This window comes from Myiozetetes cayanensis, unplaced genomic scaffold (genome assembly GCF_022539395.1).
Source record: "Myiozetetes cayanensis isolate MyiCay16 unplaced genomic scaffold, myiCay2020 scf2-11, whole genome shotgun sequence".
NCBI lineage: Eukaryota > Metazoa > Chordata > Aves > Passeriformes > Tyrannidae > Myiozetetes > Myiozetetes cayanensis.
This window is the reverse complement of record NW_026087411.1, coordinates 105,382,357-105,409,708: the sequence shown is the minus strand read 5'-3', so window position 1 is coordinate 105,409,708 and position 27,352 is coordinate 105,382,357. Positions and strand designations below refer to the sequence as shown.

The 27,352-nt window shown below is 42.9% G+C and overlaps 1 protein-coding gene across 2 annotated transcripts in view; it reads left to right on the top strand.

Annotated features, from left to right (window-relative positions):
* LOC126640630 (protein LYRIC-like) overlaps nucleotides 1-26,867 on the top strand; it is a 29,432-nt gene extending 2,565 nt beyond the window's left edge. Inside the window, exons 2-11 of one of the 2 annotated variants that reach the window (XM_050316596.1) lie at nucleotides 7,545-7,604; nucleotides 8,778-8,868; nucleotides 10,304-10,372; nucleotides 12,176-12,391; nucleotides 13,318-13,392; nucleotides 15,226-15,324; nucleotides 21,814-21,920; nucleotides 22,544-22,663; nucleotides 24,128-24,251; nucleotides 24,725-26,867. In XM_050316596.1, the coding sequence (XP_050172553.1) occupies nucleotides 7,545-7,604; nucleotides 8,778-8,868; nucleotides 10,304-10,372; nucleotides 12,176-12,391; nucleotides 13,318-13,392; nucleotides 15,226-15,324; nucleotides 21,814-21,920; nucleotides 22,544-22,663; nucleotides 24,128-24,251; nucleotides 24,725-24,780 (1,017 nt within the window). In that variant the 3' untranslated portion in view covers nucleotides 24,781-26,867. Of the gene's footprint in view, nucleotides 1-7,544; nucleotides 7,605-8,777; nucleotides 8,869-10,303; nucleotides 10,373-12,175; nucleotides 12,392-13,317; nucleotides 13,393-15,225; nucleotides 15,325-21,813; nucleotides 21,921-22,543; nucleotides 22,664-24,098; nucleotides 24,252-24,724 lie in introns of those variants that run through there. The other variant, XM_050316597.1, reaches the window with a different exon arrangement.
* The last annotated feature ends 485 nt before the right edge of the window (nucleotides 26,868-27,352 follow it).

The following is a 27,352-nucleotide window of genomic DNA, read 5'->3' as shown; positions in this document are numbered from 1 at the left end:
AAACATCTGCATATCCTGGAGTGGTGGATAAGTCAAGATCTTAATTAAAAGAAACTAGGTGGTTAATTATTTTTTCGATTTGGGAATGCATGTTTGCCAATGATTCCCAGTCACTGCCCCATGGGTGGGCTGTGAGACTGCCTTCCTGCGGAATCTGCTCTTACACAGCTGCAGTTGTCTGATGTAGGACTGATCTTTTCTCTGCTATGTGTCCCTACTCCCCATAGCAATAGGCAGCCAGCACCTGCCCAGGAGCTGAAGGTGCCCTCAGCTTTCTGCAGGGTTCCTTTTCCATACAGCTCTGAGCCACAGCCCAGCCTGCCCAGCCACCTCCATCTGAACCTCTCCCAGGTCCAAGTCACTAAAATACAGCAGTGCATGACTGTGTTAGTGTCTCCCAGTGCCAGTGCTGCTGGCTGGCAGCGTTCATGCCTTTCATCTCATTACCTGCTAACTTCAGGTATAGCAGAGTAAGAGGCTGGAGTGATGACTAATCCCAGAGTAGGCTGTGCACTGTTAGACCCAGACTAAATGGCTTCCACAGCCCATGTGAGATAAATCTATTGAACAAACTCTCACAGAATCATAGAATGGTCTGTTTTGGAAGGGGGCCTTGAAGATCAGGTAGTTCCAAACCCCTGCCATTGGGAGGGACACCTTCCACTAGACCAGGTTGCTCAGAGCCCCATCCAATCTGGCCTTGAGCACTTCCAGTGAAGGGGTATCCTCAGCTTCTCTGGGCAGCTTGTGCCAGTGCCTCACCACGCTCACAGTAAATAATTTTTTCCTAATATCTAATCTAAATTCTACTTCAATTTGAACCTATTCCCACTTGTCCTTTCACTACATGCTCTTGCCCCATCTTTCCTGTAAGTTCCCTTCAGGAAGGCCTCGGTTAGGTCACTGTTGTGGTTTATGAATGATACTCCCCAGTTCAGTGACCCCACCAAGACTAGCCAAACCACTTGTTGCTCTCTCTTGCTCCCCTGCTTTCCCTCTCCCCCTCTCTCTCCCTGCAGTGGCAGGATGGAGAACAGAACTGGAGATACAAAAGGCAAAGATCACAGCCTGAGACACGAATAATTTACTGGAAACAGCAATGAGATAAGAAAACTAACAATAAGAGCAAGGATACTAATAACAGGGTAGAAGAAAAGACACAGAAAAAAACCTCACAACAGACAATACTAGACGGCTTCCTCTGCCACCCTTATTTTACCAGAAGGGACCCATCCTCCCTAGAAGACAATCCCTTTCCCCTGCCCTGGCAATGACCGTGAGGTGGTATAGAATAACCTTCTTGTCCTGGCTATGCCACCTCCTGGGACTGCAAAAAATTAACCCTGTCCTGGCTGGAAGCAGGAGAGTCACTCTGAAGCCTCCTCTTTTCCAGGCTGAACAACCCCAATTCCCTCAGCCTTTTGTCAAAGCAGAAGTGCTCCATTCCTCATCAACTTGGTGGCCTCCTCTGGATTTGCTCCAATAGGCCAACGTCCTTCCTGTGGCAGTGACCCCAGGGCTGGATGCAGTACTTGAGACGGGGTCTCACCAGAGCAGAGTAGAGGGGCAGAATCATGTCCCTCAACCTGCTGCCCACACCAGTTTGGATGCAGCCCAGGACACAGTTGGCTTTCTGGGCTGCCAAGTGCGCATTGCCAGCTCATGTCCAGTCTCTCATCCACCACTTTGTTCAAATGCATGGTCTCCACACAATCAACTAAACCCAGTTTGAATGTGATCTCATTATGTATCACACACAGCAAGTTACATTCTGGCTGTTGTCACACGCACACACACGCACACACAACCTTCCGAAATTATTCTGAGGGTGTCTAGTCTTTTTCAGGATAAACTTTTCCATAATTTCTTTTAGGAAATTTCTAGCAAGACTTGCTGGAAGCCAACTGATCTGGATGGGATTGCTGTTGAGCGTTGGGGTTTGTGTTTATTCAAATTTTTGGGTTGTTCTGCAAATTGGTCAGTTGTAAATAAGAGCTTTTTTTACAAAGGTAGTGACTTCTTAAAAATGTATGCAACTTCTAAAAATATGTACTGCCTGATACATTAAAAATAAAAAGCTTTGTGCTTTTCAGAAGTGTCTTTATAAAGTGGAGATGCTTCTTGCAGGGATTGCTTTATAGTACCAGAACTAAAGACCAGCCCCTCAGCTCCAAAGGTTTTTCAGACAGACCTTTTCTTTTACCTTTTCAGGTTACACAGTATTCTTCATGTCAAAGCAACAGAGTTGTACAATTATTTTTACACAGCTGTCGTGGATGAGAATTAATTTTGAAAGTATCCTGGAAAGTGCTGGAGTTTTGGTAATTGCCTTCTTAAAATGTAGCCTTTATCCCTTGTTGGGATGGTGCTCTAATTAATCAGAATAGCAGATCCCAAGAAATTAATTTCTTAATTCCTCTTCTCAACAGTTTTAATCCACTCACACAGGTATCTCTCTTTCCCCAGATGGTAAGAGCAGCTGAATGGAGGCAGGTACCTGTCGGTCCCATGTGTTTATGACTGCTGTGTATGGCTTCTCGTGTGTCCTGGAAGGCTGGCCAGCAGGAGGATGTGTAATGTAGACAGTATCATCCTAGGGCTGCTTCCCTAATTTTTCTTTTTGGGGATTTTTGGCTTCCCATTGTCACCAGAAATTGCCATTGTGTTACCCTTTCTCTAGTTGTTAGGACTGCATGAGTAATCTTCTTTGAAGCTGATACTTTCCTGTCTCTCTGGTGGCCGCTGCCTCTGCCTAAACCCCATCCTTTCTCCTCCTACAAATGCAGTTTTGTCCTTTCCCACTCACCTGGTTCCCACTGATATAAAGAATAAGTCTCCCACAGTGAAGTCCATCATCAGCACAAGACCATGTGGCAAAGCCAGACTGGCCAGGATGTCTGCTTCCATTTATGAAAATCTGGATCAGAATCAATGACAGCCAGTGCCGCTTCATTTCCCAACACGTCTGTCATGCGGGTTGCTCATTGTCTGTGAATGGAGCAATGTGAGCTGCTGTCTGGCCACAGCAGCACTTGGATTTGCTCACCCTGTGGCTGAGCCCCCACTCTGTGCACAGGAGACAAGAACCCATCTGCAGAGAGCAAACAGTGGACTGCAAGTGGTGCTGCAAACATCCAGCTCATAGCGTGGAGAGTAGGGACCAAAGACCAGATCTTCCAGAGGGTGCTGAGGCTGATGAAGATCTTGTTGAACATCTACTGAGAAATCTGGGAGTGCAGTGATACCTTGTTCAGTATAACACAGCATGTTTAAGGGAGGCCATGTAGCACCCTGGTTAGAAATTCCTTTCCTTTTTGTTCTATTCTCCTCCCCTCTCCCTTACTTTTTTAATTTGGTGCGTTTTGGTGTTACTTTTATCATACCAGTATTGCCTTTTGCCCTAAATCCACCACACTTATTTTGTGTTGTAACATGAAGTGAAATGCAATAAAATAGTTTTTGCACTGGAAATGAACACTAAGAAACAATTTAATTGAAGTATTTCTTAAATCTGGAAATGGTTTTGTGTTCACAGACCCCCTGCCAGAATGGGGTAGTTTTGCTTCCTTTCATTTCCAGTGTCCAATCCACTTAATTTGAGTTTTCTGAAAGTGGTAGCTGAAAACAATTTTCTGAATCTTTATTCATGTTCTTAAAAGAATTCCCTGATTTCCAATGTGTGAAGCATATAATAGCTCCCCTTGGGTTTCATAGTCTGAGTTTATTTTGTCCTAGTATCCCTCTACTGGGCAAACCTTTCCTTGCCTTCCTAGGGAAAGCAATTTTAAGCACCTTCACCAAGAGGGACAAAGGGCAGTTAGTGAACCTGAAACTGATATTCACAAAATTTTTAATTAATCCTGTAACCAGTTGGTGTCACTGAGATGTGAAAGCAGGCTACCTGATCTGATAGATACTTACAAAGGTGTTGAGTTTTATAAAAATTATTAGTCTCACAAAACTATTGAAATGCATAAAGATAAGTCTCTAGGGGTACAGTTTTATGGCTTCAAATACACGGTTTATATACTAGTGATTAAACCCAATATTTTGTAGCATTTAAAGAGCAGCCACTTTGCCTCCTTTCACTGAGGTTTTGTGTAGAACTAAATTAACAACATAAAATAAATTAAACACTAGCTCAAGAGAATCAATCAGAAATTGCTAGCTTCAGAGCAATCATCAGAAATATAAACTTAGGTTACTTTAAAAGGGAAAAAAGGCAGGGGGTGTGGGGGAAATCCTGTTCCACTGGGTCACGAAGCAAATGGCCATGAACTAAAAATAATCTTTCTATTGTTCCACAGAATGTGAGTAGAAATTAATATGCTAAATCCTATTCCACTAAAAGTCCCGATTCTGCTTCTCTGCATATATTTAATGTATTTGGAATTGCACTGATGACTTTATGAAGTCCCTTAATGTAGTGGGTTTAGATGTGTTCTCCCTGTACAAAACTACATTTTTCATTGAGAAAAAAATTACCCTGACAATATTCATTTCTCTTTAATGATTCCATTAGGTTAAATGCAATAAAATAATGAAAATTCCTTTTTTCCTTTTCAGAATAGCCTAACGGCATGATAAAAAGGCATGACTAATCCCCTACCCTGAGGGCTTCGAAAGGGAAGAATAGGGTAGGGTGGGGTTCCTCAGCCACACAGCCAGCTTACTGCCTGAAAAGGGGTTGGATAAAGACAGGATTTAATACAAAAGGTCAGGCTAACATAATACCTTTCCACTGAAAGGAAGTAGAACTCAGCAAAAATTCTTGGTGATGAAAGGGAGGGAATTACTGCTATTATATATATCATATATGCTGCTATACTGAAGGATGGCGAAGAAGCAACACATATTTTGGGTTTGAAAGAAGAGCATCACCATGGTGGTGGGCTGGTTAGTGAGAACATCAGTCAGCAGTCAGGTTTGGTACTGTTTTGCACTAAGCAAAAGGAAGGATGCAACAAGATTCAGGAGTCCCAGGTGGGTACTTAGGGCTGAGCAGCCAGTCAGTCACCACGAAGACCCCTGGGATATAGTAAATGACTGTCAAAAACTTATTTTTAACCTCTTAGTCAGTAGTGGAGAGAGAGGGGGACATTTGTCTAGCAGACAAAATAACATTTAAGTAACAAATGTGCTTGTCTGGTTAAAGCATACAGCAGTCAGGTTGGCAAAGAGCTAAAACAAAGTGCTGCACTTTTTCCAGCTTCTTGCTTGCTGTCATTTACATGGAGAGAAGGTCTGGGAACGTGCTCCTGCCCCAGCTGAGACAAGTCTGTCAGAGTCAATATGGTTTCCATCTTCCCTAATCCTCTGTTGCACTCAGCATTTTCCCCCTGGAGTTCTCCCTTCCTATGTCAGGGCTCTGTACAGCCTCGGGCTGCACTCGGTTACGGCAGCCTGGGGGGAGAAGGGCAGTTACATGTCCTTAATTTTGACATCTCCTTGTCTCTGCCTGTAGTCCCTCATGCTTACAGAAGCATCTTGACGTAAAGAGAGGCTAACAGGAGGTGCGATGTCTCTTATCCTCTGTGTGTGTCTGAAAGAAGGCAAGAGAGCATCCTCCTTGCCTCATGAGTTGCCACTGCTGTTTCTGTGCCCATGGTGGCAGTCTTGCTCAAAGTGCCTTCGTTTGGGAGGTCCATTTACAATGCCTTTAGAACACAGTGAAGATTTCATTATGAAAACTTGGAAATCACCAGGGTTTGATGAGATTAGGAAGGAATTTTGCACTTACATGCTTCCCCATTGCACTTACATGCTTGTGTGGCTTACTCCAGTCATCTCTTCTGGTACTCATCACAAAAAAATTCAGTTTTCCTGAAGTCCTCTGTCATACAGTGGAAAGTCACCTCCTCCCATATTACATTTTGCATAGGAATTGTTCTTCACTAAGACATGATCTAATCTGTATTTTCACACATTGAAGTGGACAGAAGCATATGCTGAGAAAGAAGGAATAGTGTAAGCTCAAGTTTTTCCATTTCTACATGGTTCAAATTTTCAGGAAAATGCCCCTGGTTTTGTGTTTTATGTCCCATATCATATGTGAGAGGCTACTTCCCTCCCTGCTGCAGGTAGAGTGGGATTTTTTCCTTGAGCAGAGCGGGAGATGGAAAATGGTTTCTTTTGTGGTGGGATTTGAGTGCCTCTAGTAAATGAACCTGAGAGTCTTAGAAGAGTGATGACTGCCCATGGGAAAACCCAAAATGGCCTTGCTAGCTATTACAAAATGTAATGGATTTTAACACAGAAGTAATTATTTTGCTAGTGAATGTTCAGAAGAATATAACTGTAACAATATTATTGTTTGTAATTGACAGCTAAGGGAGATGGAAGAGATGTGGACTACTTTGGCTTAAGCTTATAATGTGAAACTGGTGGAATTAATTACTGATGTAAGAGGCAGGGATTTTGTCTCCTATTACTGTGATATTTTACTGGAAGACCTAGAATCAGTATTGTCTGTGTAAAAACTCCACAATTCTGAGGTTTCCCCTCCTAATAATTGCAGAACAGCAGATAAACACCAGCCGGTTGGTTCCATGTCCATCACAGGCTTGGAACTGGTCTGGGATTCCAAGCAAGCACCTCCAGGGACAAAGCACTTGCCAGCACACAGGTGCCTGTCATGCTGTCTTTAACCTGCACTTCAAGCTAGACGTTTCTGAGACTTGTGAAAAATAGCTCTGAAATCCCCAAAATACCAAAAATACCAAAGAGATGAGCACTAACAGTCTGAAGGATTGCAGCCCCACTGGGCTTGCCAGGGACACAGGCATGGGCAGTCACCCAGGGGATTTTTGGTAACTAATCACTGCCACAGTGTCTCATAGACAGAGATGACTTGTGAGAAGGGTGAGGAGCCACCTGTAGAAGGAGGTTCTGCCCTGTCTTGGATGCTGCTGGTTCTGCATAGTGTGCCATGGCCCTTGTTGGCACAGGCCTTGCTGTGTCAGCGGCAGATTTACTCCCTCCCACCCCTGTAGCTGGAGGCTGGCCATTGCCAGGGAATTCTGAGACAGCTGAGACATTAATCAAACCATAATTTGAAAAGTCCTTAATCTTCCATTGTTTACTTTAAAGGATCTAGGTAGGATGAAAGCCATTCTTTTAGTTGGTCAGATAGACTTGATAAGGTCTGTCCCAACTAGTAAATAAGAATTAAAATAAGCCTTCTCCTGTCTATGCTGTTGTTTTAAGACAGGCTTACCCTATTTGAAAAACAACTTTGATCCTAGACAAATCTTAGGATAAACCACAAATATGTCTGCTTTGGAATAAATCTATGTGGAGTTTCTGGATATACATTCATAAAGGCTTAGCTAACACTAATTAATTTGGAATAAATTACTCCAATTGAAACAAGGCCACAAATTCTAGCCCAGATTTGTACAGGGGGTTATTTAGCTGTGTCTTTCAGACTACTACAAGTTTTATAGGAAGGTTTTGAAATAATTGTATTTATATGTATATTTACACATATAAACACATGCATGTATATATTCCATAATATATATTTTTTATTGTCTAACTTCTAGGTCCCAGTGAATGGTCAAGTTATCACATCAGTCAACATCAGAGAGAAAAAGCTCCTCAAGGTACAAGAGTTTTAGAGTTTATATGTTGTCTTTCAAGAGACAGTTATTTTAAGAATGTTCCCTTTTTTAAGGTAATTTTTTCTTCCTGGTTTTCGTGCACTTAAGAGATGACTTAGGAATATAAGATCATGTAATTTTCTGGCACAGTCACACTGTAGGGATTGTCACTGTCACCATAAGTGGGATGATCTCATCATCCAAGCCCAAGCGTATGCTGGGATCCCTTGTATTCCATTTCCAGCTCTTGACAGGGTTCATGTCCTTGTATCTGTTTAAGGGTTTTATCTTGGGCACTGAGCACTTGTACTGGTGTGGGGGAAAGGGTCAGTGCCAAGACATTTCCAAGCTGCCCAGAGAAGCTGTGGATGTCTCATCCCTGGAAGTGTTCAAGGCCAGGCTGAATGGGGCTCTGAGCAATCTGGTCTAGTGAAACATGTCCCTGCCCATGGCAGGGAAGTGGGAACTGGATGATCTTTAAGGTCCCTTCCAAACCACTCAGTGATTCTATGACTCTAAATGAGAAGCAGCCCCTGACCCTGGGCAGGGATCTGTGTTTCTGGCAGGGGTTTCCCACCCTAGAAAAGTCAAGAACCACTGTGTTTAAGCTACAACATTCAAAATTGAAGGCTTAAGGTTAGCTTTACTGTTTCATCTGAAAATGGCCTCAGCTATTCCCATGCCCTTTCAGATTAAAGTAAACTACAGATACCTTCATTAAAAATAGGCTGTTTCATGGTTTTGGTGTTCTTGGGTTTTGGTTTTTTTTTTTGTTAAGTATTGGCAGGGTCCTAATCCTTGATTTCAGATTCCTGATTTTAAAGGGAGTAAATACTTTTAGACTTTTCTCTTTCATAGGAAGAAAATTAGGACTTAGGAATGATGAATGCAAATCTTACTACAGAGCAGGTATCTGAATAAAAATGTGAGCTTTCTAATCTAGCAGATAAATTAAGATTTGTAGACCCAAAGTGATAGCATTTAGTGGTTTGGAGTTTGCAATAAAATCTTCTCAGGAAGACTTTTGCTCCCACTTAAGGATTCCAGCAACCGCTTTTTCTCTCTGAGTACATGGGTGGTCTCCCTTTCAAAACTACTGCCCTGACTCTCTTTTTCTTTATGATGAAATGTAACAAATACCTGTTTTATCTTTCTGCTGTCTCCTGTGTACTGTAGCCCAAGAAGAAGAGGAAAACCCAGTGCTCAGAAAAGGAGGTGCCAAAAGATCTTCTTTCTGTGGAAAAAGACAAACTACAAGAAGAGGAAGGTAACAAAAGACTTTGTTCTTCTGTTATCTGATGCATATTACCAAATAGTAACACAGGATTAAATATATTAACAGGGAGGTCTTCTCAACTGTTTCAGTGTTCTGCATTATTGGAGAAAGTTGCCAGTTTCAGAGTTGTTTCTATCACCTTCTTCTTACTACACAGACAGGGGCCATGTGCTTTCCTGCCACACTCCTCAGATCCTGAGCATCTTCACAAGGGTGGCAAACCTGTAGGTGAAGAAGCATCTCTGAAGTGATCAGAGGCCCACTGGGCAGCATTGTCCTGTCTTCATGTTCCTCCTCTACTCCTGTGGCCCCTGCTATGCTGATCCACAGCCGGAGCTGTGGCCTCCCCAGGCAGTGTATTGTTGTGCCCATGACTGGGGCTGGTAAACGCACTGGGGTAATATGCAGCCAACTTCTAGCATGCCTGTGAGCAGAGCCAAGATCTTTGTTTGCAAGCAGATCTGCAGAGAAATCTGGCAGAGGCCAGTAAGGCTCAGGCAGCTAGAATTTCACTGGAAAATACATTGCATCCCATGAGCCCCTCTCTGCCTCCCCCCACCCAAGGGTCATATTGAAAACAACAAATTCTAAGCTTTTCTGGGCTTAAAAGATTATATAATGTGATTAGTGTGGTGGCGAGAGCAAAAGAAGCCCTTGCTTGCCGTTTGGAGTCCTTCCTGGGGCCCAGTGTCAGAGGGCCTGTGAGGCTACTGGGGGAAAAGGGGACACAGTAGAGGCTTTCTTCAAATGGATCTGTTGTTTTTTTTGAATGGATGAGCCAGCTGAACTGCTTCATGTGTTATTTGTGGATGTTTCAGAAAAAGAAAGTGTTTGTCTTGGTCAAATCCAGGGACTCTGTTTTTATTTTATTAACCATTTGTGTTGGTCCCTCTTCTGACTTCTTGGGTCATGGAGAGCATGGACAGAGGTAGAATGTGGCCCCACTGGTGTGAATGAATGTGTGTGAGAACCAGCTGAGTGGTAGAGCATGTCCACACCGCAGAAAAAGTTTTAAGAGTATGTTCAGGGCTAGAGGAATCCAGTAAATTTAAACCTTATTTAATGGTTGAGGTTTTCATTAACTTCTCCCTGCTGATATATATACAGGGTGTTTGATGTTCTGCTGTGACATCTCCCCTGAGGGAAAGTGGTGTCACATCAGGCTGACACACAGGACAGGAGAATATGCGCAGTTACGCAGGTCAGGAGACATGACAGACAGGTTTGTGATGGGGATTTCTTATGTAACACATTTCTGCAGAGGCAGCAAAGGCTGCACGCAGGGGAGATGCTGCACGAGACCTGAAGCCACTTTGACAGTCAACATCAGAAACAATCAGATAGCTATTTACCTTGGTGCTAGGCAGTAAAGCCATTAAAGAAAGTTCTTTGTTAGCTTGAAAATGAACTTTGCTCTGTGTTGTAGGAGTTTGGCAGACCAAGATCAGCAGCCGTGAAAAGAGACACTTAAGGAAGGAAAGGCTGAAACAAAAAGGTAAATGTACAGGCTCAGTTCACACACCTGATGTGACTGGGCTTGTCACCCCTCCTCATTTCCCAGTATCTTTCTGTTTGCTCAATTTGTCATTTGGCAAAGTCTTTGCACTTATTGAGGCTATTTACTTTAGAAAAGAGCCTTGGGAGTTCTTACTTGGGAGTTTGCCTTTTACTCCAGGCTCTCATTAAAACACATAGCATTACCCACAGGACTCTGAAAGCAGATGTCTGTTAGATCTGAGATCTGCTAAAGGCTTGGTGTTATGTGAGTTAGTTACTTTTGCCTGACTTGACAGAAGAAATTTTCTGATAATGGGTGTATAAGAACCGGTGCAGTTTGCTCAGTTCCAAACAGGTTCTTTAGTCCAGGCCTGTCCAGAGTAAAGAACTATAACAAGGGGATATACTCTTAGCCTAATTAGGTAAAATGAAACAACACTTTCTGCTCACTCCACATTTTTCCTCTGGGTGTTTCAAGGTGTCTGCAATGCACTTATATCTACATACATTTCTACTAATCATGTTATATGTAATAACCACCATATGAAACGAGTCATGAAGGCATTTGGAAATGTTTTCATTATCTGTGATAAAATGATAAAAATAACCTGTAAATTTAATATATTACAGTAATATAGCTTATATAGCTAAGATAGGAATTTGGAATTGGGAGATGTAGTTGTATATATACGTGTGAGTCTGTGCACTGTCTGCATTAACACTGTCTTAAAGTGCTCTCAGATGTTCTACTAAAATTGAAGGGCAAACGAACAGCAAATTTTAAGCTGAAAATATGCAGACATTTTGGGACTGCTTTTTGTTTTTGATTATTAAATCGAGAGCTTGGATTTTTAACTCTTGGATTATCAGCAGTTAAATACCTGCATGAGTGTTTAAGGGCTTAAAGTGCTGAGGTCTCTCTTTCCAGCAAAGTAGACGGTTCCACATTTCTTTCTTCATGTAAACTTCATGGTACTAGCTGCACATGCAGAAGGTTAACCATGCATGGCTTAACCCTAAGGTCATGCAGGTGTTAAGTACTTTGCTGATCCAGGAAAGGGAGCTCAGTAGATCAAGCTGTAGTTGAAGTACCAGACGCCCTTGGTGGTATCCTGGAGCCTGGGTTGTGCAGGATGCTGAACCAAGTGATCATGTTAGTGTGGGCATTTACAGAGCAGTGAGATGTGATCTAGGAAGAAGCCTTAACCCTGCTAAGTGTAGTTTACTGTTCCCTATCAGAGGAGAAGCAGCAGTAGCAGCATTAAGATGAGTCAAGGTGGAGTTGTTGCCAGCAGTGGTCCCCTCTCCACCAGAGCCCCAGGCAAATGCTTTGCTTTTCTGAAGGCTGGAGTCATAAAGTGCTTTAGAAGTCTTTTGAATCAAAATATGTTGGAGATCATTGCCATTATTTAAAATATCCATATGCGAGCCGTGGTTTCTCTAGCAACCTTGAACTAGCAACATGTTTGCTTTCTTTTTCCTTGGAGGTCCAGCTGTTCTCTTTCTCTCCCTTCACTGCTCTGGATCTCCAGCTGGACTCTAGAGGCCTTGAACCACCCTTGCACTCAGGAAGGGACACCAAGGCCTCTGTGGTGCCTTTTTTGTCACATGACCTTCATATTTGCTGCCTCAGCGTCCCATCCTGGGCACTCTGCTTCACTGTAATTGTATCTGTAAATACTTTCAGTTGGAAATAGCCATTACATCTGATGGGCTTAGAACAAGTTTTGTTCTATTGTTTCTTCTGTACAAACTCTTCCTTGTAATTAAAAATAATTATGTAATGTTTACTCCCAAGAAGAACCCAGCAGAGCATCCCTGGGTAGCTTGGTGGTTGAGCCAGCATTTGACTGGAACGAGAAGGGAGCAGTGTGGCCACTCACAGGGGACACCAGTGGTGGTGGAAAAGGTCCTCTCTTTGCCAAGACAGAGTGTGGGTCCGCGCTGAAGGCCTCAGGAGCCACACGGGAAGAATCAGTGCCCTCCCAATCAGAAGAGGATGTTTTCTCCAATGTAGGTGAGTGTGGACATTCAAGCATTGCTGAGGGAAAGCTTCACAGTTTGCTGTGTCCTTCAGACATTCATCCTGCACACACAGTGTTGTCCACCCCCCTTGAACCCTGCTAGCTGTCATTTATTTCCTGGAAATGTGAAAAGAGGGGTCTTTATGGCAGGAATTTCTTGTGTTGTAGACTACCTGCTGGGTGCAAGCTGTTTTCTACCCACAGGTATTTTGTGTTTGGCCCCTTGCAACAAAGGCTTTTCCCTCCAAGGTTGTTCATACATGGTCAGAGTTAGACTGTATGTGTTTCAATATATCCATGTGTTTCAAAGCAGTATGGGGCAGGGTATTCCTAGATAAAAAGCACTTGATTTTGACACAATCTCTGATTAATCAAGCATGATGGCTGGACTGATTGGTATATAATGCCATATGATGACTCACCTTGAGTAGCAGTAATCCAGTCCTCTGGTGATTCAGAAAATGCTCTTAGGTTGCCCTCACATGAGTTGCCTTCTCTGCTAGAGTCCTTCTCTTACAAAGTATAGGGTTGATGGGGGGAGGATGGCAGTACCATTTTCACTCTAATGCTTTGAAAAGGTCAAATTCCAAGCTGACAGTTGATTTCAACTTCTGCCAGTAGTGCATAAAGGGGACATCAGTTCAGATGAGTGAGGAATTTAAGTCCAGAGAAGTGCCATGCTGGTGTGACATGTATGTTGAAGGGTTGAGAAGGTGTGCATGGTGATGGGGCTGGACACCATAAAGGTGATTTCTCCTTGCTTGATTTTTGTTCAGGAACAGCAGTGGATGCAGGCTTGGGATGGAGATAACACGGAAGGCTTGTAATGAGATTGGGAGCATGAGGTAGAAACTGCTGCCACTAGCTGTGAACATGACATCAGGTTTAGGGTTACTGTTTGTTTGCATTTTAAATGCAGGAACATGGGATATTGCAGATGTTAAATCCTGTCCTGTGACCTTTGGGACGTTATCAGATCTGTCGAGGGATTTAGGTGAGTTGTCTCTTTTTGGACCTTTATCTGAATTCTTCTTTCACTTTCTTAGAAGCTTGGCTTAAAAGAGCTCTCACTGATCACATATGGGCCTTCTACCCTGGAGTCACATTACATGAGTCACTCTCCCTTGCAGAGCTTGCTTGCATCTGCAATCCAGCACACCAGCATTTTAGGGATTGACATCACAACCTTCTGTTGAGTGCTTTCCAAACTCGTATCTCATCTTGGAATAATAAAAAAAAAAAGAATATTGCCTCCCCAGCAAATTCTTTCTGTTGGGTTTACTGGCACAGAAGGTTTCTGTTGCGGTGTGATGACCAACAAATTCAGAGAATTTCCGATTGAGGGAGGGTGTGAACGCCCAGGTTGGAAAAGCTCTGTCAGAGGCTGCCTAGCCAGCACCTTCCCATCCAGCAGTGAGGGATTTTCAGCTTGACCCTCTCTGTGAGTGGCTTTGAGAAGGATGGAACATCTACTGGTTCTGCATTAAGTTGATCCTCATTTCTGGCTTTAACTTTGCATCCCTGCAACTGTCAGTCCTTCTCACTGGCTGACTTTGAGCGCTCCTGGTTCACATGTTCACTGAAACTCACATTTGTCTGAAAGTTCAACTGGATCATGAATACAAAGTCTGGTCCTGAATCTTTGCTAAAGGCAAGCATAGATACATATAGATAGACATCTATGCATAAAACAGCGTGTGTGGTGTTAGCCTGAATGCTGAAATTAGCTTCTAAAGCCAGACATGGTAATCAGTATAATACATGCTATATTTAATCATCTGTTTTCCAACACTGCATCAATGGATCGAAGCAGTTTTTAATGTCCAAGTAATCAACAGGGAGAAATATTTGTTAACATCTTCATTTATATAGCAAAAAATAAAGCTGATACAGAACAAAAACAAGGAGCTCTTCAGCTGAAAGAAAGAAAGAAAGAAAAGATCAGAGATGTGAAAAAAACTCCCTGATTCATGAAAGATGTGAAGAAAACACTTGTCTGTTATGTAAAAATAATAATAATGGCCAGTCTTCGCGAGCGAAGATCCGGGGAAGGTCTTTACACCTTCCAGCCTGCGCATTGGATTTTTTAGGTGAGACACAGTGTGCGCGGAACTGAGCCCACCCTTTAATCCTAAGGTTCATCTGCCGGGGCCAAGCGAGCTTGGACAGTGGCAGCGAGGTCCTCAGGACGTAGGTGGGTTGCCTTTAAGGGCTAACGAGCCCCACCTGCCCGGGAGTGGCCCTGACCGTTATGTACAGGCCTTAGAAAGGGGCTAGGGGGAGTCATTCCGGGAGGCATGTGAATCCTACTGGTTACTTTAGTTGCTGAAAGTAACCATCAGAAAAACTTCCTATTTTTCCCCGAGCAGCTCTCTCTCATCTTTCTCTTTCATGAAGAAATGACTTTAGTAATTATGGATTTCTACTAGCTTTAGTAGAAACCTTCTCACTGAAGGAAGTGGGAGTTGGAGCTGGATACACTGGATGCAGCTTTTGTTCTGCAGGAACTGTAGCTCTCTTCTTAGGTCCCCAACATTTTCTGGATATTGCTAGTGTAGCCACTCCTGAGTGAGTTGTTTTTAATAACTTATGCATGTAGTGTCCTCATCCAGCCTTTGTTAATAAATCCACTGCGATGAGCAGCAAAGATTAATGTGTGGCTTAAATTACATAACATCCAGGCATTGTGACATAGCGAGCAGATAGAGGCATGATTAATTGGTTTTAATAATGTGAATATACCTATGTGATTATCTTTTAGGTTTGGGGGTTTTTTTTGTTGTTGTTTTTGTTTTAATTTTTAAAAAGGATACTTTGCTGTATGCAGATAACGTGAAGAGTAAATCATCTGAGGACAGTCCTTCCAGATGCTGTTGGCACAGCAGCTCGAATTTCCTCCCCAGAGACGATGCGTGGCAGGGGCAGGGTATGTCTCTTGGCTCTTTTTCTGTTCAAAGGCAAGTGTACTAATGCTGATACTCTTTTTAGTCTGTTTCCCAAGCCTCAGAAATCAAGATCCACTTCCCATGTGGCTCATTCCCTGGTAGAGGTAAGGGAGAAATCCAGTGTGGGTCTAGTTTTTGGCAGGTGCCCAGAGCTTCTGTGAGCTCAGTCAGGGCAGCAGGAGCCCATGTGAGAGAAGAGCCCTCTAGAAGAGCGAGAACATGCATTTTATTTATGTTTTTCATCAGAAGATGACAAAAAAGGGTGCAGAAAGTACAATCCTTTTCAGTGCACACATACTGCTGTGCAAAGTGTAATTAGAGCTCCTGGGCAGCAGGAGCAGCTGTAGGGAGGTTGTCTGCAGGCTCCCATGGCCAGTGCCCTCTCTCTGGCAGTTGCACTGTTATCAGCTGTGGGCAGATAAGCACAGGAACAGGGGCAAGCATGGGGCGATCCCTCCCCACACCCTGCAGAGAAGGGGTCAGGGACTTCCTGAGTCAGACGCATCAGGATGGGCTCTGCATTTCGAAAAAAACCCATGTTTAGCAGTCTACTCAGATTACTAAATCTGTGAAATGAGTTCAAAGTTTTGTTTGGTTTTCATAACTGAAGCATTGCGTCTCCTTCCCTCCCATCGCTGTGTGGGAAGGTGGAGCTGAGTGGCCCTTTTCCAGGCAACTATACTCTGGGCTAGGGGAGAGCCATGGGACGACGGGGTGCTTCCAGAGCTCAGAGTACCTCTGCCTAAACTTTAAATTTCTTCAGAAATACCTTGAACACAGATACAGAATCCATCTCCAGTGCACTGTGACAATCAGAATTTCAGTCTTTTTATGACTGGTAATGAGGATTTTTTTACTTTCAAAATCTGCTTGAAAGATCAGTGTGGGTCCTGAGTAGCTGCAATAATTTGGCATGAGCAGTGTAGGTATTAGATGACCTTTTTCTCTTGACCTTTTGGCCAGGATTGAGGGAAGTATCTATATATACCCCTGCTCTTGGGAGGCCTTTCCCTGCTCTTGGAGGAATGATGGCTGACGAGCAAGCAAACCCCTTCATGCTCTGGCTGCTCTGATTGCTCAACTGCAGAAGAAGCCAGAGTGGTGGAGTGCATTAGGGAGAAAAGACTGTGGTTGTCTTGCTTCTCTGCCCAGCGGTAACTGAGGCTCTGCAGCAGATGCATCATTTGGGCCGTGATTTTATAAATAGCATGGTTTGCTTTAAAAAGAATAAAAACAAAAAACCAATCCCAAGCATTCCCTTGCCTTAGTGCTGTGTTTCTTTACCCCTGCGTTGCTCCAAAGGGTGCCTGGCCCTTTCCAACTTTGGGGCCTGGCTCGCCTGCGTGGGATGGAGGGAGGCAGCGTGGGCAGCTCATCAGCAGCGTTCCCTTGCACTGCATTTAGCACATGTCAGACTTGGCACACTCTGGGCTTGATCTGCAGTTGCAAAGCCAGACAGAGCTCTGCTTTTTGAGTGCCATGTCTGTCTGAGAGCAGAACAGATAGGAGTAAATTCAGCAGGTTGCTCCTGCAAACATCTGAACAGAAGCGTTTGGAAGGATTATTCTGCCCGCCTTACAGCTTGCTTCTTCGTCCTGGTATTTTTTCTTTCCTTTGAATCATCAGCCTTGATATTGATGCAGGGGAGGGGAGTGTCACGAACATGTATTCCCTGAATTTAGATGAGGTAATGGTTGGCATTAAGGTCGGCGCTGCAGGCAAAATGAGCTCTTTGACAGTTAAACACGGCCTGTTAGCTCTTGCAGGCCTGGAAACTGGAAAAAAAAAAGCCATTTATAACCTGAATATGAGCTGGGGTCATTTTATCAAATGCAGAGCAGTACATGTATTGAGTCTCTTTGTTCTGTGCTGGTGCAGCCAAAGGAACTGGATGCTGGACTCCTGCTTCTGCCCCAGCTGATAGAGCTGCCTTGTCCGGCTCTTCACTCCACATCAGGTTATCTTTTTGTAAAGTACCAGCAATAATAACATCGTCACTCACAAAAGGCTTGAGTGTTGTCAAAAGGCTAAAGTGTTGTCACAGCTGAAAGCGTATATCCATGGAGGGAGAGAGGGAGGTAGTGGTTAGAACACTGAACGGTCACTGTGATATGGGAGTGAAAAAAGACTATCGATCAGGCTGGTTTCCAAACAACACACTGCTGTGCTGACATTCATTAATGATATACATTGCTGGTGGTTAATTCTTAATTATTGTCATATCTGGAGTGCTGTGCCCACTGCTGGGCTCCCAAGTATAAGACAATCATGGACATACTGGAGTGGGTCCAGCAGAGGCCATCCATGTATATGAAAACCTCATGGGGTGGTTGCCTATGGTCTACCCAGAGAGTGGGGAAGAGGCAATGGGTATGAAATGAACTTCCACTTACATATAAGGGAAAGCTTTGGTTTTATGGTGAGGGTGGTCAGTCAACAGAACAGTTTGCCCAGAAACCTTACGGAGTCTCCACCCTTGAAAATACTCAAAACTCTGATAGCTGCATTCCTGAACAACCTGCTATAGCTGAGCCCTCTGTGAGCCATGGGGTGGGACTAGACAATCTCCAGAGGCCCCTTCCAACCTCATCAATTCTGAAATCCTCATTCTGTCATCAGTCATTGTCTCTGTGTGTTCAAACAATCAGTCCTTAGCAATCTAAGCCTTCGTTGTCTGGGGGCATTCAGTATCCTGGAGCTGAAGCCATATGGTCAACACTGATGGCTGCAGTCCCAGCAGTCCCAACGGCAGGCTGAGGTGGCCAGAATTCTTCCACGAGGGAAGGGGTCCCCAAAGTGGGAAGCTTTTTAATCATCATTTTTCCCCTGCTCATCATTAATCTTTGCATACTTTTCATTCCTGCCACAAACAGAAAAGAAAGAGGGCTGAATCTCTTCTGGTCCTGGCATAATTCACTTTATTTTTGAGTCCAGAAGGTTCTCTGCTTTTGCCAGGCATCTTTCTTGCCTCTTCTGCAGCATTGTTCTGGATCCTTCTGCCTCTGCCTTGGAAGATTTACTTGCATGTGTTTCCCAATACTACCTTTGTGCACTTACACCACACATCTGCCACTGCCCCTTTGGTGACATTTATGTACTTATGCTTTGCTGTCTCACAGAGTGCATCATAGCCTGTGGCTGGTTTTGCTGTTACAAAACATGTAACCCACACAGTGCAGTTGGCTGGGCTGTTTTGGAGCGCTTGTGCCTGGTTCCAAAGCAAACGAATACTAATTTTATCCCATGCATCTGCTTCCAAGTGAAGTGGACCTGGGCTTTGGCAACAGCACAGGGCAGTCTCAGAAAAACCACATTCTGCTTTGCAAATGCAACATGTCTCATGATCATGAGAGTTGCTTTTTACCTGTGTCTTGGCATCTTCCCAATGAATCCTTCTTGATTGCTGGCACAAATTTTCTCTGGAACCTTAAGAAAGCTCCCATGCCTCTTGATCCTATGTTTCCTGACTCCCATCTTTCCTTCTGTTCTGGGGTTAAAATAAATTTTAATTTTTTTGTTTCATGAGAATCAGTAGCTTCTTTCCATTAAAAGAAGTCTTCAGTCTGGGATTTATTTGATACTTTGCCTCTACTGAATTATGAAAGGTTCCAAATGAGGGACTCCTACACCCAGCTATTGGTAGCAATAATTTTGACCTGTAACACAGAAATGCAACCTTTAGACTGGAAATTATCTATCCATATGAACTGAATGGATTACACTTGGCCTACAAGTGCAAGGATTTGGATTAGAACTGTGCTCATTACACAGTCAACTGCCCTTTGCAAAGGGCTGAGTTTTCTACAGCAGCCACAGAAAGACTCAGTACCATGGACAATATGCAGCCTACTGAGGGGTTGCCCTGCCAGATGAACCTCTCTTAGGATTTTGCTGCCGATATTCAGGGAGTGCATGCCAAGAGGGATGGTGGTAGATCAAAATCCAAATGTACAACTCTGGATTAGAAAATTTTGAGTCCCTATCTTGATGACATACTGCAGCAAGGAGTGACTTGCTGCAGTACTTTCCAGTGTCATTTTCCAAGCCAGATAACTAGGGTCAGCCTGCAGAGTACTGTACTCCACCCTATCTATCAGCAGGCACAGAGAACTTGCTGACTGTTCTTTTTGACCAGACCTTGATACTGTGGGGCCCTGTTTGGCTCGCAGAATGCAGCCAGCTGCTCCCCAGCATTACACAGAGGAGAGACTGGAGATCAAGAGCATTCAAGTGGTTGGTGCTGGGATGGACTTTTTGTCTGCAGAGGTGCTGGCAGCCTCTGTGATTTCTGAAGAAACCTTCAACATAGTTCCTTTCAGGATCTAAAATGTCTTCATTGCATGGGGTATATGGAAACCACCTTGGCCCTGAAATGCATGCTGTAAATGATTGCTGCCAGCAGAAAAGTACAGCTTTGTCTGGGTGGAGTTGCTGGGGTACTGAGGTGGGTTGCAAGCAAGAACCTAGTTGGAAAATGGCATTTAACAGCTTTGCTTTTGTAAAAATAAACATCAGAAATTATCAAGATGTTGATCTATATTTGCACTGGGAGAGATATCACCCCCATCAGTGCTAAACACATATGAGGAGCAGGGGACTTGCTGCTGCATGGCACTTTCCTTTTAGTGTTCCTGTTCACAGCAATTACTGATCAGTTTTAGACTGTGAGAGAATTTTTGACCCAAGGAAAATAAGCTGCTGATTTAAAAATACTAGAGAGTATTCAAAGCTTAAAGACATTGTGAGAGATGTCACTGTAGAAAGGGAATATGCTACACAAGAGGAGAGGTTTTATGCTTTGGGATAAGTACATTTAATCCGATTTCCCCATCAAATCCAGCAAATTTTAAAGAATCTTATATTGTCCTTAATTTTACTCTGAGTTGATTTTAAACACCCTGGGACACAAAGTTTTGGGAAGAGCAATTCTGATATGTAGCATAGTCACCACTGTCTTGCCAAGTTTCATTTCAACATATGAAAAGGGTGAAGCATGAATGTAAGCCCACTGCAGGCAGATTGCCATTAAAACTATTTTCTTGTTTAAAAGTATGTACATTAATGTAATTTTTGAGAGATCAGAAGTTAAATACATGAAAACAACAGTTGTGGTTAATTTGTTTGCACACCCGCAAGAGCATCCACCAGCAGAGCTGGTGCCTTGCAGCTCAGGAGACTGAATTCTATTTTAGACCAGAATTTTATTGGAGAATGTGTTCAAAATTACTTGTTCATATCCCTTTTGAAGAAGGAAAGACATACTCTCTCTATAGAGAGCATGGATTTTAAACTGAGAAACTTGAGCAATGTTTATAATCATATTTATAACATTTGGCAGCAAACTGGTCAGAGCAACTTTTTGGAAACAGTTTTCTTTTATCATCCCCAGCATGCTTTTGGTTTTGGCCCTGCTTCAACTAGAAGTTTTTCCATCCGGTTTGGGATTTTTTAAAATTTATTTATTTTTATTTTAAGAGACATAACCAGCTAAGAGTTATTATTATATGCTGTGTTTTTGAAGTCTTTCTCCCTTTTAGGATAAGACCTAAGATTGCTGCATTCAAATCATTTAAAAATAGTCAAGTAACCCTTTCAACATCTTATGCTGATCTATCTGCTTTTTTGCACCTCATTCAGTTTGGGTAAAGGAATTAGACTGGTCTGTTTTGCCTTCTTGCCTAAGGATCACTTGCCAGTGCTTTGTGGAGAGGCAGCTGGGGGCTTGCAGCCAGATTTTCAAAGGTACCAGATGCTGAAAGATACAGTAATCTAAAACATTTTGATAAGATGTTTGCCTAGTTCCCATGAGACAGTCAGAGTTGATGCAAGGTAGGTGTTACCTGCTTCATGCCTGTTTAAAGTTGCTTGTTAGGGAGGTTTGGAAAACAATGCTTAATGGTGCTTTTCTGGCTTACATTCAGAAAAAGAAAATGGAAAAGGAAGTTGAAGTCAAAAATGTACTTGGTTCTACTTTTTAATAGAAAGGAAAACACCAATAAGAGCATTAAAGAATACCCTTCCATGCAAATAATTGCCCAGAGGATGGTGTGTTGCAGTGAGTGGAAGAGCCTGCTGTGTCTGCCAATGTTTCTGGATGTGCTTGAGTCCTTCTCCATGTAACCAAAAGAAAATATTTGACAAGACATGCTATTAGTTTTGTAAAGCTTGTTTTCTTGAAGTGCAGGCTGGCATGACTTTTGTTCCTGTGTGTGTTTTTCTGCCCTTCTTTAATTCTCTACCTGTCATGAAGAGTGCAGTCACTAATTGTGAATTAGTAGTCAATGTGTATATTTTAATAATTTTTAAAAATACATTTGTAAATGTCTTGGTACATTTAAGACACATGCATACATGCACACCCAGGGCAAGCAGAATGGTGACAGGTATTCTTTGCAGCATTTGTACTACTTGTGTGAGGCTGGAGGTAGTGTTTATTTGAACATAACTCGTTTGTACACTTGCTTTAATAGATGACCCTTCAGCAATTGACCTGGACTCTGACTGGAAGGCTCCCACAGAAGAGTGGGGGAACTGGACTGGAGATGAGGAGCATCAGACAAGGGAGGAGAAGGAGAAGGTGAGGCAGTGATGTCGATGGCCAAGGGAGACCTGCTCCACTGGGGTCAGTCTCATCCAGGCTGGGGTCTCCAGTCCAGCCCTGGAGCTGGGCTCCTCTGATTGCAGGGGCTTTCTCACACTGGGAGGAGGTGCCTGGTGTGGTCACTCCCCTGAGCTGTCTGAGATAGCTGGAGCTGGGGGACACTCTTGCAGGATGGGCTGGGGGGAGTTGGCTGGTCACCCTGCATGAATGAACTCTTTCTACTGCTGCTGACCTTCCCAAGTACCTGGGCCTGAAAAGAGGTGTGGAGTCCACAGCTGACACAAGCCTGGGACATATTTATTTAAGTTTGCTGATAAGAGGGTTTGCTGATAGCGATACAGTGGTAGAGGTAGAAGCAGAAGGCTTCTGTTTAAATGCTTTCTAGAAGCCCAGGGAAATATTTCCCTTGGGCAGCAGTGGGAAGAATGTGCTGAGCTTTTTGCAAAGAGCTGTGATAATCTGAGGTGTGCACCCTATCCAGAGAGATGCCCTGCTTCTGCACTGTCAGCACACACTCCTGGAGGTAATTGGTTTTCCTGAAAAAAACACAAGAATTATCTGTCCCAGGACTCCTCTTACAGAATCTCTGATGCTTTCAGGATTTGCCAAAAGGCAAAGCAGGCATTCCTTTCTGCCCTTCTGGACTTGAAAGCAAAACAAAGCGGAAAAAGAAGAAAATGGAAGTGAAGGAAGCAAGGAGTGGATCTGGGCTGAAGCATGTGAGTATTTTGTATTCCAAGAGTAGTGTTTGATTTTCGAAGAACAGAGGGGGATGTCTTCTCTGTTAGAATGTTGTGACCTAAGGGAGACTTTTCTTCCTCTCTATCTTCTGGCTTTCTCTTTTCTTTTCTCCCTGCCTTCCCATAAAAGAAGTGTAAGCACAGTGAACCCTGGGGCTTTGCAACATGGTATTCCCTAACAGATTTGCAAAACAGTTTGATTTTACAGAACAGAGAGTTGTGCACTAAACTTGGAATGCATCTGCCTAAGCATTTTTTCTTCCATGATTAAAGCCAGATGCACTCCAAGTTTAGTGTACAATTGAGCTGTGTTTTATCTGTAGCTGAAGGTCACCCAGAGATATAAACAGTAATGCAAAGGTGGTTCCCAAAAGTCAGTGAAGATAAAGGAGGCCAGTGTTGTACCAGTGAAAAACTTACTGAGAGAAAAATGTCTCAGAGTGCAACAGAGAAAGGCTGTGGAGGGTGTCAGTTCATTGGGGATGGGAAGTGCAAAGGAACAGAGTGTTGACTGGATTTTGGACCAGCCCTTGGCTGTAATGTCCTTGCTGCCCTGTGAAATGAGAAATGCGGGGGTGAATCCCACAAAATGTCCTAACTGTATTTCATTCACTTGTCACAGAATATGTTTTTCTGGACTCATACAGCTTTTTGTTTTGTTTTTATCATTTCTCTTCCTGTCACACCCACTGTGGTCTCTCATAATCCTAAGGAAAATTTTACTCCCTGAACTCCAGATGCTCACATTTTAAGCAAAAAGGTTTTAACTGACCACAATCCACATAGTCATTAGACCAGTCCACCAGTTCCCAGAGTGCTGCCAGGCTACTTGCTCTCTTGCACATCCAATTAGTTGGTTTAGCTTTGTATGTACCTTAATGAATAATCTTAACAGTGCTGTTCAGGCTCCTCAGGACAGCATTGCTCTTCTGGGCCAAAGAAGCTCATGTTGCATGCCAGCCCCAAATGCTGGTGTCTGCTACTGTGCAAGCTCATCCTTCAGAGATGGATATAAAAAAAAAGAAATTACTTTTGAAGCCAGATACACAAAGTTGCTCATCACATGCCTTGTGCTACATTCAGTGTTTCTGTGGACTGTAGAAATTTAGCAGACACTGCGCACACCTTACACTTCAGTGTCACCACACAACGACAGTACTTTCACCTCAATATTTCTTGCTGCTCTTCCATTCACTGGGGGAAGCAAGGGGAAAATGGTAATTAAAGACAATTTCAACACTATAATCCCCTCTAAAATAAATAGGAGGTAGGTTGATGACATATTCTAACATGTAAATGAATATTCTAACATGTAAAAATTAATTTGTCCTACAGTTCCTTTAAATGCCCCCAATAATGACATTTTCTCTCATATTTTGTACTTGCATATGCTTCGGTTAACTCGTATGCTTAGTGAAGCATATTGTTTCAATTAAACCCCAGCAAGGTTTGCAAACAAGAATGGAAGAAGGCCCGAGGGACTTGATATCTACAAACCATAGCAGTGATGCAGCCTCTGTTTCCTTAAAAAAATCCTTGGATGTTGCTAATAATTCACCCAATTATGGTAAGTGATTGTTTTTGCACATCTGATGAATTTAAAGAATAATTTGTAATCTGAGAAGTGTTCACAGATGCATTTTTAAGTAAATATGCAAAATGCTTCTCCTTTAGCTGTATATGTTAATTCTTTGAGAGCCTTTGCATTACTCGGTATTACAGAGGCTTTTCTGTGCCAAATACCTGTTCCTGCTCCTCTCAATTACTGAGCAAATCTACTATTGCATTTAGTGACAGGAATTTTTGCACAGTACTTTTCAATACAAACCAGAAGGAAATGTATGTATGAGTGAGTCAGAGCCCACTAAAAACATCCAGAGCCCTCCCCATGACTTTGGATTACCCTTGAAAGTAGGTAGCCCTTGTAAAACACATCTAAGAACCCTTAAATCCCCTTCATCAGGCAAAAAGCCAGCAGTTCTCAGGGATGTGATTGCAGATGGAACATTTGTGCACTGGCCCCTGTTGTTTGTATGGCAGGTGTATCTGGAAAAAAGGAGAGGAGGAAGAGGAAGAAAATGAAGAAAGAGACTTGAGGGGGTTGTGCAGCTGCCAGAGTGACAACCCGATGGGGCAGGCATACTGATGAGCTGCAAGGATTCTGCTTTCTGAGATGCCACGCTGAGCCCAAAGCAAAGGGAGACTTCAGGAGACTCCCAGTGAGAGGAGGAGGAGAAGAGGAACAGTGAGCCAGAAAGCATGAGTGTGTGAGAGAGCGGAGAGAGTGAGCAGGCTGCGCACAGGAGGTGGTTTTGAAACAGAGTGGCTGTTCATTGCAAACTGCTGCCCTTGGTCAAAAGGTGTTGAATGGGGTTTGACTGGTTGCATTAAGTCCTTTCAGTTTTTCACTGTCATGTTATTTGTCAACTTGTAAAAATATTACTTGTAGTAATAGTTGGGCTGTACCTGACTGTGATTGTACTTCGGTCCCATGGAGGATCCACCAGCTAGTCTGGTCTCCTCTTGCATTCTGGCAGAGGCACTCATCGACAAGCTAGTAATGTACAGAAGGAAGCACTGTTCAGAGACAAGGGGAGAATAACATGGATCATTCTCAAACCTCCTAAATATTTTTAACTCCTTGTTGGCTGCTATAGTTAAGAGTTTGCCTCATACCTTGCCATATACTTTTTACTCCCCATAAGACTAGCTTGCTCCACAATGGCGCATTTCTAAAGGAAGTTTTAAACTTCTTTGGAAAGCTGGTCTAAACCCTTTCTTCTCCTTGGATTTCACGATGGAATAAATTTTAAAGTCTGTATGTCCAAAGCATGTTGCATTTGTACTTATAGTAGATTGAGGTAACTTTTTAAAACATTTTTCTTTAACTGTTATTTGGAAGCTTTTATAATTTTGTTACTTCAGAATATTACTGAATATTCTAATATAAAGTTGTGAATGAAATTTTTAAAAATGTCAGTTTAGTATTTATTGATGAGTGTGTATTTCTTCTTGTCAGAGGGGTCACAGTACGGAGGAGAGAATGTGTTACAGTTGAATACTGTGGTTTATAAACAATGCTGAGCTGACACCACTAAAAGCAGAAGCCCTTTATCCCCTAGAGGAGCTGCAGCTTTGGTGGTAGCTGGGAGGATTTCTTCAGACTTGACCCATCCCAGAAGTGCTGCCTCGAAGGATAAGAGAGTGTTTGTCAAATCTCCATCTGCATTTGACTCTGTGCCTTTGGAGATGGTGTGGGAAGGTTATGTTACTAATGCATGTTAATGTGTGCACATTTGTAGGCTTTGGGCTGATGCTGTGAAACCCATTTCACTGGGACACTGAGTAACCAGGGATGGGGCTTTACATTGCCACAGCTGCACTCCTGTTTGCATCATGGAACCACAGGAGATCTCTCTGCTTCTGCCATGGCAGCCACCCTGTTCCTGATCCCGGCTTGTCTGAGCTTTACCTGCAGCTCAACACTTTTACCTTGATGGGCTTCATCTGTTACATAGCTGTCAAAGCAGCCATACCCTCCAGAGAAGCAATTAACTGCAACAAGGTATTTATGTTTAGAGTTTAGCTACTATATGGCAAAGGGCAGATCTCTTGTGCTGTGATTTTTGGGGTAGTTAGCTGTACAGTGTGCCCTGAAATTTAGCACAGCAGGACTGTTTCAGAAAGGTGGAGGAGAAGTAATCTTAACTGATGCCATTAGCAGCAGCACTGTCTAGAATCTGCACATCTTGGTGTTTGTGTCTCAGTGTAGGCAAAATATTGGCAGTGTATGAATGGACTGACTAGGCCAAAGGGCTTTTATCTGGAAAGTAACTGGTTTGGAGCAGATGCATAACAAGAAAATACATGGCCTCACTGGAGGAACAGGTACAGCAAGTTCAAGGATTTAGAAGATGTGCTAATGAGTATGTGGATAATAAGCAAAGTTCTGCTATCTCTGCAGCCAATGGAAAACATTCATTGACCTCATTGGGGCCAGGATGTTGCCCATGGTCTCTGCTTAGCATTGAAGATAACCTCTATCATCAAAAAAAAAAAAAAAAAAAATTCTTTGACTTTTTTCTCTATATCTGCTTGCAAACTTTTTGATGTCTTTGTATCTATGTTTTATTTCAATGTTTCAGTATTTTAAATGTCACTGTTTTTATAATAAAAAATGAAAAATTTTACTCAAAGCCCAGCACTCTTGAGCAGTTTTATTTAATTCGTATGTGTGTGAGTGAGAGCATGCATTTTTGGCTAAAACCATTTCATATTCAAGCTTTTTCGAGGTACTATAAATGTTTTTAAGATATGTCCTTCATCTGAACCCTTTTATGTTTAGGAAATCCTCATGACATTCTTCTGTTGTTAGGATGAAAAAAGAATGAAGATCCATAACACTGCCAAGTTGACTATGGTGCTGATAACAAGCAGCATCAGATTATATTACCCAGCTTTTCTGTCAAATTCATCAGTGCCTCTTTTACTGACATCAGTGCTATCTGGCTCTACTGCTATTCTGGCTCTACAGTTTCACAGATAGGAAGCCATCACAGTAATACAGATGGGTTCAATAGTGCTGTTAGAGCAACACATTATTTAATACCCCATGCTAATGTAGGTAAAGAAAATACACTCCTAGAACTAAATACTCTTGATTGGAGG